Below are 12030 nucleotides of genomic sequence, written 5' to 3'. Positions count from 1 at the left end.
CATAGGGAAAACACTCTCCGACATACATCACAGCAGGATCCTCTATGAACCACCTCCCAGAGTAATGGAAATAAAAGCAAAAATGAACAAATGGGACCTAGTTAAAATTAAAAGCTTTTGCACAAAGAAGGCAACTATAAGCAAGGTGAAAAGACAGCCTTCAGAATGAAAGAAAATAATAGCAAATGAAGAAATTGACGAAGAATTAATCTCAAAAATATACAAGCAAGTCCTGCAGCTCAATTCCAGAAAAATAAACGACCCAATCAACAAATGGGCCAAAGAACTAAATAGACATTTCTCCAAAGAAGACATACAGATGTCTAACAAACACATGAAAAGATGCTCAACATCACTCATTATCAGAGAAATGCAAATCAAAACCACTATGAGGTACCATTTCACACCAGTCAGAATGGCTGGGATCCAAAAGTCTACAAGCAATAAATGCAGAAGGGGGTGTGGAGAAAAGGGAACCCTCTTACAGTGTTGGTGGGAATGCAAACTAGTACAACCACTATGGAGAACAGTAGGGAAATTCCTTAAAAAACTGGAAATAGAACTGCCATATGACCCAGCAATCCCACTTCTGGGCATACACACCAAGGAAACCAGAATTGAAAGAGACACGTGTACCCCAATGTTCATCGCAGCACTGTTTATAATAGCCAGGACATGGAAGCAACCTAGATGTCCATCAGCAAAGGAATGAATAAGAAAGCTGTGGTACATATACACAATTGAGTATTACTCAGACATTAAAAAGCATGCATTTTAATCAGTTCTAATGAGGTGAACGAAACTGGAGCCTATTATACAGAGTGAAGTAAGCCAGAAAGAAAAACACCAATACAGTATACTAATGCATATATATGGAATTTAGAAAGATGGTAACAATAACCCTGTATACGAGACAGCAAAAGAGACACTGATGTATAGAACAGTCTTTTGGACTCTGTGGGAGAGGGAGAGGATGGGATGATTTGGGTGAATGGCATTGAAACATGTATAATGTCATATATGAAATGAGTCGCTAGTCCAGGTTCAATGCACAATACCGGATGCTTGGGGCTGGTGCACTGGGATGATCCAGAGGGATGGTATGGGGAGGGAGGAGGGAGGAGGGTTCAGGATGGGGAACACATGTATACCTGTGGCGGATCCATTTTGATATATGGCAAAACCAATACAATATTGTAAAGTTAAAAAAAAATTTAAAAAAAAGAAGTGGTGGTATATACATACAATGGAATAATACTCTGCCATATAAAGGAATGAATTTGAATCTCTTCTAGTGAGGTGGATGAACCTATAGCCTATTATACAGAGTGAAGTAACTTAGAAAGGACATGACTGAACACATGATGGATGTTTCATTCATGTTTTTCATCTTTTAGTAAATATTTAATTGATTATGTTCTTATGCTCAGTTATGTCTGACTGTTTGTGACCCCATGGACTGTAGCTCACAAGGTTCCTCTGTCCATGGAATTCTCCAGGCAAGAATACTGGAGTAGGTTGCCATTTCTTTCTCCAGGGGATCTTCCCTACCCAGGGATCAAACCTGGGTCTCCTGCATTGCAGACAGATTCTTTACCAACTGAGCCACTAGGGAAGCCCATTTATTTAATTACTTCTGTTAAATTATCTTGATTAACAATAGTGAGTTCTCTTCTTGATTAAACTCTGACTGAAAAATCATATTAGGGGAGAAAAAAGGTATATTGTGAGATTCTGTAATTGGAGGATAGCAAAGTGAACTCTGGGGGAGGGGGGAAAAGATGATTTTAATGATATGTCTTGGCCAAGGGTATATAATTGAGGTTTAAGATAGTGGCATGGTATTTCCAGTGACTGTGAGTCTAATTGTGGCTGTGGATAAATCACCCAAGTCACTATGGATAAATGACAACTAGAAAAGCCCACATGCCACAACTAGAGAAAGCTCTCATATTGCAACAAGGAGCCTGCACACTGCAATGAAGACCCAGTACAGTCAAAACAAGTTTTAAAAAGGGATACCTCTACCCCAATGTTCATTGCAGCACTGTTTACAATAGCCAGGACATAGAAGCAACCTAAATATCCATCAACAGAGAAATTGATAAAGAAGATGTGGTACAAACACACTATAGTATATTACTCAGCTATAAAAGGGAACAAAATTATGTTATTTGCATCAACATGGATGGACCTAGAGATTATCACACTAAGATAAGTCACAGAAAGACAAATAGCATATGATATCACTTATATGTGTGAAATCTTAAGAAATGGTACAAGTGAACTTATATACAAAACAGAAATAGAGAAGAAACTTACGGCTATCAGTGGGCAAGGGGGGAGGAATACATTAGGAGATTGGGACTGACATATACATACTCCTATATATAAAATAGATAACTAATAAGGATCTACTGTATAGTGGAGGGAACTATACTCAATACTCTATAATGGCCCATATGGGAAAAGAGTCTAAAAGTGGGTATATGTATATACATAACTGATTCACTTTGCTTTATACATGAAACTAACACAACATGGTATATCAGCTCGACTCCAATAAAATTTTTTTTAAAATACATATGCAACCCAAAGTTCATAACAGTACTGTTTACAGTACCTAAGCCATGAAAGCAACATAAATGTCCTTTAACATGAATGGATAAAGAAGGTGTAGTGTTGTATACAATGGAATATTATTTACCCATGAAAAAGAATTGACTAATGCCATTTGAAGCAACATGAGTGAACCTAGAAATTATAGTATGAAGTAAGTCAAAGACAAAATTATATGACATCATTTATATGTGTAATCTAAAAAAGTAATACAAATGAACTTATTTACAAAGCAGAAGTAGAGTCACAGTCTTAGAAAACTAACGGATGGTTACTAAAGGGGTAAGGAGAGGAAAGGATACATTGGGAGCTTGGGATTAACATATTAACTACTGTATATAAAATTACTAACTACTGTATATAAAATATCTAAACAACAACTTACTATATAGCACAGGGGACTATATTCAATGTCTTGTAATAATCTATAATGGAAAAGAATATGAAAAATAATGGATATATGCATGTGTAAAAAAGTATCTGAAGTTTCCAATAAGGTAAATGATTTGGACATCAGAGGTAAGTAGAGGTCAGCCTATTCCTGGAAAGAGAAAAGGTTCAGATAGCTCCTAACACATTCACTTTTCTCCTTTTCCTCCTCCATTAAATTAACAAATCCTCAGAGATTGAGAAAAAAAAAATTGGACCAATTTAGCTAATTATCCGCTATGAGCATCAAAGTCTATTGATGTTCTAGATATATTTAGAGCATATCACTCTAAATAATTACCCTGTACTTCCCAGCCCTTCATATAGCCAAATTCTGTACTTTGAGTCTCACCCTCCCAGAGTTGTCTGCACCAGGAGGCCCACACCTGAGTCTGCCTTGCTGCCAGTCCTGAGGATAAAGCCTCAGTCCTCATCCAAACAGTAGGTAGAGGAGGGGCAGGCAATCTGCATCCCTCAGTCCTGCTTCAGTAGAGACACAGCAGAGTGTGCTAAGTGCAGAGGGAGACACTGAATGCAGGAGGTATGGGAGAGCCTTTTTTCTTATCATCAAAGCAATGGGACAGTTGAGATAGCCAGTGGGAGGGCACCAAAATGCACAGATTCAGCTCAGAGCCCTATGAAGTTGCTGTTGTTAGTGGTGGGGCTCCGAGAACTCTTATTTAAATTTCTATTTTCCTCTGACATTGGTTTTATCTTTGGGGGGCATCTTTTCTACCTAAGCAGAAAAGCATTCCTTCTAAATTATCTTCCAAGTGCTCCAAAAGATCTTGAAGGGGATGCTGATGAAAACGATGAGAGTAACCTATATAGTATCATAAAATATTGCCTAAGGATTCCAAATGCCAGGAGTTGAGCCAAGTTCTTTTATGTAGCTAGTTACTTTTTATTGCAATTGCCACTCCCAAAATAGAGCAACATTATCATCACTTTGTAGTTCTGGATGGGAACACAATACTTTAAGGTACTGTGGTTTATTTTTAAGGTTTATTTTTATAAACCCTGAAGGAGGAAGAGGGTAAAATCAGATCTGAATGCAGACTGTGATATTCCATCCATAAGGCACCTAGATAGTATCCTGTCCTACTAACCCAATCTGCATTCAGGGAGCTGAATTTAGGAGCAATGCAATACCTCTGTAAGGAAGAATGGACTTGAAAATGCTTTAAGTTGGTACAAGAAGGCAAGCAGTATTTGAGACCTGACTTTGATCTTCAGTTCTTTCACTGTTTGTAAGAGGGTTGGATTTGAAGAGAAATCAACCCTTCACCAATGTTTAGCACTGAAGGCATATTTAAGAAATGTCATCAAACCGTTATTAAAAACAAAAACAAACTCTCTTTTCTTTCATCCCAGTCAGATATCCCTTGATCACTGTGCTCTTCTTTCTGGGTATTCATGGCAGACACAGTGGTGACCATGTGCAGCACCTGCTACTTTAGTTATAGGAAGGAAGTCTGAGTTGAAGGTGGGGATTCTAGAAAGATTCTGCTTACAACAATTCAAGTCAGTTCTTTATCTTGCCCCTGGTCTTGAATTTTGCTTCACTGTCCACTTCCTCCTTTATTCTTGTAATTTACACCCTCTTGATCACTAAGGGAGTGTAGAGTCAGAGCGTTGGGTTCTATTCTTAGGCAGGAAATAAGAAACAGTTCAAAGGTTTTAATATATCTTAGGAAAATCAGAAGAGACTCCTGAACCTCTGCTTAAACTACCTCTGAAATGTAGGGAAACAGAGTGGACAAGTTCAGTGCATGAGACCCACAATTTAATTTTGATTCTTATCTGACCTATTTATTATCTAAATGACAAAGAACTGGGCAAGTTACTAGTATCTTTAAGCCTGTGTTGCCATCTAAGTTGATACATAGTTGACAAAACTGTATTAAGAATGAAACAAAATGAGTATGAAGCATGTGAATAAATGTGTGATGGATGCATTATAGTAAAACCAAATGAATTTTAAGTATTGTTATAATTATTGTTATTCTCAAGGTTAAGTACCAATCACTCAAATAAAATATCTTGTGATCTGAGGTTTGGTTTTCCCTAGACCCTGAGAGAACATTTTACTTTTTGTTCTTTACACTAGTAGATTCTGAATGCCTGGAAAAAATTGATACTCAATTATTTCTGATTCCCCAGAGCCTTTCCTTGCTTGTCACAAAAGAGATTGCAACAAGAAATTTTTTTGCTAGATATTGAATGGACTCTTTCTGGTTCTCATAAACAATATGTGTAGGCAATGTGGCTTCCACCCACTGGGCACTTTCCTGCCTGAGTTTCCTTCCTTCCAGTGATGTGTAGGGCTAGACAAAAGATAAAATGGTGCTTGCATGACTCTGTGTCACTTTCTACAGGAGCTATCATTTTACATTTAATAGAATTTGCGACTTAGCAGCAGCAGCAGCATAACCTTCAATTGGGCTTCCCTGGGGCTCAGAGGGTAAAGAATCCATCTGCAATGTGGGAGACTTGGGTTCAATTCCTGGGTCAGGAAGATTCCATGGAGAAGGAAATGGCTACCCACTCCAGGATTCTTGCCTAGAGAATTCCACGGACAGTGGAGCCTGGTGAGCTACAGTCCATGGGGTCCCAAAGAGATGGACACACCTGAGCAACTAACACATTCACTTTTTACTTTCACAACATTCAGTAATTTTTTTAAAAAGAGTGGATCATAAAAATGGAAAAAAAGAGAGAAAAAGAGAAAGAAAAAGGGAAGTTAATTTTATTGTGTGGACTGAGACATATTTTAGGATTTCCACTCATTCTCTGAATGAATTCCCTGAGATGTGATAGGCTTCTAATTCTACTTCATATATATAAAATATTGGAGAAGAAATGGCAACCCACTCCAGTATTCTTGCCTGGAGAATCTCATGGACAGAGGAGCTTGGCAGGCTACAGTCCATGGGGTTGGAAGAGTCAGACATGACTTAGTAACTAAACCACCACCATAATAGAATATAAGATCATTAAACTAATATTAGAATTGTATTTCATTAGCTAACTACTTCAATAATAAACCAAATTCTGTACACCTAAAACTATCACAACATTGTTAATCAACTATGTGAAAGTGAAAGTGAAGTTGCTCAGTTGTGTCCGACTCTTTGCAACCCCATGGACTCTAGCCTACCAGGCTCTTCCATCCATGGAATTTTCCAGGCAATAGTACTAGAGTGGGTTGCCATTTCCTTCTCCAGGGGATCTTGCCAACCCAGGGATCGAACCCAGGTCTCCCACATTGTAGACAGACGCTCTACCATCTGAGCCACCAGGGAAGTCCTAAAAAAGTGAAAGTCGCTCAGTCATGCCCGACTCTTTGTGACCCCATAGACTATACAGCCCATGGAATTCTCCAGGCCAGGATACTGGAGTGGGTAGCCTTTCCCTTCTCCAGGAGATCTTCCCAACCCAGGGATCAAACCCAGGTCTCCCACATTGCAGGCAGATTCTTTACCAGCTGAGCTATAAGGGAAGCCCGAAGGAGAACTTTCAGTGCCTTATCCATCCCCACCCCAGATGGGACTCGAGCCCACGCCAGTGCCTTATCCATTAGGCCACTGGGACTTCAGAGAAATGAAATGAAAGTCACTCAGTCGGGTCTGAGTCTTTGCAACCCCATGGACTTCTCCGTGGAATTCTCCAGGCCAGAATACTAGAATGGGTAGCCTTTCCCTTCTCTGGGGGATCTTCCCAACCCAGTGATCAAATCCAAGTCTCCTGCATTGCAGGCAGAGTCTTTACCAGCTGAGCCACCAGGGAAGCCCAAAACGCAAGGTGTGGCAGTAGTGGGATACTCCAGTATAAAATAAAAATTTTAAAAATTTTTATTTAAAAACTGTGACTGAATATTTGACCTGGACAAAGGAGCCTGTCGGACTACAGTCCATAGGGTCACAAAGAGTTGGACATGACAGAAGCAACTTAGCACACACAGGGGCTCCCCAGGTGGCACTAGTGGTAAAGAATCCTCCTGCCAATGCAGGTGATGCAAGAGACACGGGTTCAATCCCTGGGTCGGGACGATCCCCTGGAGGAGGGCATGGCAACCCACTCCAGTATTCTTGCCTGGAGAATCCCATGAACAGAGAAGCCTGGGAAGCTATAGTCCTTGGGACTGCAAAGAGTCAGACACAACTGAGCCACTACTGGGGATCAGGTTGGGCTGCCCCGAAACACGCAAAATGGCATATTGGTTAGTTATAATTGATGTTATTCAAGAAGCAGCTGATTCAAGAAGGAGATTCTGATTCTTGTCTCTTTCTCTGAAATTAGTAAATAAATCTCTCACATGAAAGGGGCTGTCCTGTATCTGGAGATAGAAGGACCCCTTTATCATCAGAGATGGGGGATTTGGAGCCTAGAAGTTATATGTAAGCAAAGCTTGTTATTTCTTTAATATACTACCCCAAGTCCAAGCTGTTAAGATTCTTTACTAATGAAGAACCCAAAGCCTAAATTTCTTTGTCCCATAAATTCCTCATCAATTTATTGTTTCTCTGAAAAGGGATACAAGTTGCCTGCTTCAGACACTTCTTAGGCCCCATCTATGAGACCTTCATGTGCATGAATTCAAATTTGTTATCCTTTTTCTCTGTTAATCTGACTTGTGTCAATATTATTATTAGTTTGGCCACAAGCACTCAGCAGTGGTAGATGGAGAAATTTCCCCTTCCTCAACATCACACTGTCCTACAAATGATATTATTATTGGTCTGACTTCAATGTAAGGGATACCAGTGCAGAGAGGTGGGGAGATTTATACACACTCCACATTTAGTGGGTGAAAGATGCGGGTCTCACACAAAGGCTTCCTGATTCCCACCCCATGGCTCCCACCAGAGTGAACTGATTGTTTTCTTTTGAAACCTGCTTTAGTCCCAGATGAGCAAATGCAGTTAGAACCATAGATTCCTCCTGCTGGGATATGGTGAGTTTATCTGTGAATTAGCAGAATGGAACAAGTGGTTTTCAGGAGCATTTTACTTGAATATTATGAATGATGGAGTTTTCTATGAATAGAAATACATTTTCCAGTGAAATGAAAATCGTTCAGTCGTATCCGTGTCTGTGCTACCCTACAGACTGTAGCCCGCCAGCCTCCTGTCCACAGAATTCTCCAAGCAAGAATCCTGGAGTGGACAGCTAGTCCCTTCTCCAGGGGATCTTCTGAATGCTGAGGTTGAACTCAGGTCTCCTCTACTGCAGGCAGATTCTTTACTGTTTGAGCCACTATTTTCCAGACCATTCTGTAAATCTGAGCTATGGAAACATCATTCCCTATGCAAATCGGAAGAAGGATCTTTTTAATTTTATCCCTTGACAATCGGAGCATGTACTTGCTTTTGTCTGATATCTTGGTCAGGAAAATAAGCCTAGGTCATTAATAGGAAAGTTGCCGTTTCAATTTTTAGAACTGAGGCAATAGTCATAGGCTTATATATTTTGGAAATACTCTCTTGTGTAGGATGGAAGGCAGCATTAGAATTCTTTTATCTGTATCATAATAAGAAATTGAAAAATAAATGAATTCTAACCCTCAGGTAGTACTTTGCATGATTTTATATGCTGAAACACCTATATGATCTTAGTTCCCCCACCAGGAATCAAACCTGAACCACCTGCATTGGAAGTATGGATTCTTAACCACTTGACCATCAGAGAAATCCAAAACCTCTCTATTTTTATCAGTAATAAATATAAGTTCTAAAGCAAGTATTGCTAAATTTTTGCATTTTAATATGTGAAGTGGATAATCATGGTATTAATGATGCCAAAATCTTGGCTCCCTGTCTGCCAAGGCCAAATATAAATACAGAGACAGAGTCTGGAGGAAATAGAAAAGAGTTTCTTTATTTTCTTTGCCAGGTAAAAGGGAAGCACAGCAGGTTAGCACCTCGAGAACTATGCCCCCACCCCTTTCTCAGGAATAGGGAGAGGTTTTATATCCTCTTGAAGGTCTTGGATTTTTTTCTTTTGCAAAGTTTCAAAATGGCCACAGCTGGCATCAGGCAACTCAGCAACCAGGTCTGGTGCCCCTGTGGTTATTGGCCCATGATCTCCTTTCTGAAATGCAGAATACTACAAGACAGTGTAGGGGAGAAGATTGCCTGGTGCAGAGTAAGATCTATATGGAGTCAGAGAGTAATTAGCTTTGTGAAAGATTGTCCAGCCACAGGTGTTTGTTAGGAGTAACAACTAAAGAATAACCAAGATTGTTTAACTCTTGTAGGCCTGTTTGGCTGGTGTGTGCCAAAGATTGTTCATTCATCTCCATTTTTGCTGCAATGAATATCCCGTTAGTTATTCTCTCTGTATCAGTGGGGGAAGGGAAGCAGGCATCGTTCTTGTGTGGCTAAAGACAAAAACTTCAGTTTTGTTCTGTTCGACAAACATTAGCTGCCTGGTCCAGTGGCCCATCTATCTCCTGCTTCACATTTGAGTGCTTCTTTGGGCTTCTCTGGTAGCTCAGCTGGTAAAGAATCTACTTGCAATGCAAGAGACCCCGGTTCGATTCTTGGGTTGGGAAGATCCCCTGGAGAAGCGATAGTTTATCCACTCCAGTGTTCTTGGGCTTCCCTAGTGGCTCAGATGGTAAAGAATTCACCTGCAATGTGGGAGACCTGGGTTCGATCCCTGGGTTGGGAAGATCCCCTGTAGGAGGGCATAGCAATCCACTCCAGTATTCTGGCCTGGAGACTCCCCATGGACAGAGGAACCTGGTGGGTTACAGTCCATGAGGTCATAAAGTGTTGGACATGACTGAGCAACTAAGCACATTGTGTTCTTTAATGAGATTGATTTTTTTTTTAAGAGAAGAGGAATTTTTAGTCCACATTTTTCCTTAACGTGTAGGGAACAAATGTTTTACTATGTTCATGGATCTGTGATCTCAAAATGTCCTTACTTGTCTCATATTCTTTGGACCTATGCCTCAAAAACAGATGTGTGAAGAAACAAGTGAATGCCCTGGGGATCAATAAAGATGTGTTCAGACTCAGAAAATTGTGAAATAAACTGGGGGGTATGGTCCTCAAGCATGAACACGTTATTTATGAATTGCTCAAAGTATGAACACTTATCTGAGTACCTGTACAATTGTTGTGTGTATTCAACACTCACTTCTTTTTCAAAAGGTGCCCCATCTACATGGAACCACAGAATCATACACGTGTCTCAGAATTCCTCCTCCTGGGCTTCTCAGATGATCCAGAACTTCAGCTCCTCCTCTTTGGGCTCTTCCTGTCCCTGTACCTGGTGACTGTGCTTGGGAACCTGCTCATCATCCTGGCTGTCAGCTCTGACCCTCACCTCCACAGCCCCATGTACTTCTTCCTCTCCAATCTGTCCTTGGCTGACATCAGTATCAGCACCACCACCATCCCTAAGATGCTAGTGAATTTTCAAACGCATAGCAAATCCATCACCTATGCAGGGTGCATTGCTCAGGTGAACTTTTTTGCTCTTTTTGCGTGTTTGGAGAGTCTGCTTCTGACAGTGATGGCCTATGACCGGTTGGTGGCCATTTGTCACCCCCTATACTATCTGGTCATCATGAACCCTCGCCTCTGTGGTTTGTTGGTCCTGGCATCACTTTCCATTAGCTTTTTGAACTCCCTGCTGCACTACTTGATGATGACACAGCTTACCTTCTGTGCAGGTGTGGAACTTCCTCATTATTTTTGTGAATTTTCTCAACTCTTTAACCTTACTTGTTCTGACACCTCCATCAGTAGCATATTAATCTATTTCATTGGTACCATCTTTGGTGGAGTTCCACTGTCAGGGGTCCTTTACTCTTATTCTCGAATTATTTCCTCCATCCTCAGACTCTCATCATTAGGTGGGAGGTATAAAGCCTTCTCCACCTGTGGTTCTCACTTGTCAGTTGTTTGTTTGTTTTATGGAACAGGCATTGGGGTGTATATAAGTTCAGCTCTCTCATCTTCCCCTAGGAAGAGTGCGGTGGCCTCAGTGATGTACACTGTGGTCATCCCTATGCTGAACCCCTTCATTTACAGTCTAAGGAACAAGGAAATCAAGAGTTCCCTGTGGAGGATTAGCCACAGAATAGCCTAATCTCAAATCCTGTGCCATCTTGCTTTTTGGTTCATAAGACATGAGTTTGAGCCAACTCCAAGAGATAGTGAAGAATAAGGAAGTCTGGCATGCTGCAGTCCAAGGGGCATAAAGAATCAGACACAACTTAGTGACTGAACAATCACAAAAAAGATCTACAAAGGCAGTAAAATCAAATATGTGCAACAAGAAGTTCTGAATATGCAAACACATAGTGTATATATACTTATCTGGCTTCCTGCTTTCTGTTTATGCAGGTTTTCCTCTTAGAATAGCTTTAATCACTTGGGAGATTCTTTTTGAATTCTCCACATAAGTCATATTCCCACCAGGATTTTTCATAGTACACCAGTATACCATTCTGTCTTTCCTTATACATGATCCAGGACCTTTGATCATGGGCAGTCTTGTTTCTATCACTACAAAATAATCATAGCCCTCTCTTTCTTAAATTTACTGTTTCTATATTTTCCTATGATTTTTTCCACTATTTGATATGAGAATCCAAATCTTACCTGAAAGCCCAAGATGTTTAGGATGTTTTTATCCCCTAAAGATCTTGGGCAGGTTTTTGAGCAAATAGGGTGACTAATTTCCCATTTTAAATCACATACTTCCACTAACTCCCTTTCTTCCTGGATCACTGGACCTTGTATAGAGTGCTCTACAACTCCCCAAAGAAGCAATGTTTGGTTTATTTCTATTAGTATGTATACAGAGTAGGATCTGTTTTTGTCCAACTACTAGTGTGCACACAATTGTCACAAAATACAGGGTGTGTTTATATGATTCACAAAAAGCAAAGTGATAAAAAGTGAGGATAGACATTTCTCAATTGGACGTCTCAAAAGACAATACAAGAAGGTGTTGATTTAC

General features: G+C 40.2%; 1 protein-coding gene across 1 annotated transcript; it reads left to right on the top strand.

Moving 5' to 3' along the window:
* The first annotated feature begins 10203 nt into the window (after positions 1–10203).
* Positions 10204–11154, top strand: LOC139183896 (olfactory receptor 7E178-like). The gene has a single exon (XM_070792200.1). The coding sequence runs from the start codon at positions 10225–10227 to the stop codon at positions 11152–11154; it is 930 nt and encodes a 309-aa protein (XP_070648301.1). The 5' UTR covers positions 10204–10224.
* The last annotated feature ends 876 nt before the right edge of the window (positions 11155–12030 follow it).

Source organism: Bos indicus, chromosome 7 (genome assembly GCF_029378745.1).
Source record: "Bos indicus isolate NIAB-ARS_2022 breed Sahiwal x Tharparkar chromosome 7, NIAB-ARS_B.indTharparkar_mat_pri_1.0, whole genome shotgun sequence".
Classification (NCBI taxonomy): domain Eukaryota; kingdom Metazoa; phylum Chordata; class Mammalia; order Artiodactyla; family Bovidae; genus Bos; species Bos indicus.
The sequence above is the reverse complement of the archived record's forward strand: the minus strand, read 5'-3'. Positions and strand labels throughout refer to the sequence as shown.

What these genes read in the sequence shown, in the direction of transcription:
- LOC139183896 (XM_070792200.1), top strand. Translation starts at nt 10,225, where the DNA reads ATGGAACCACAGAATCATACACGTGTCTCAGAATTCCTCCTCCTGGGC.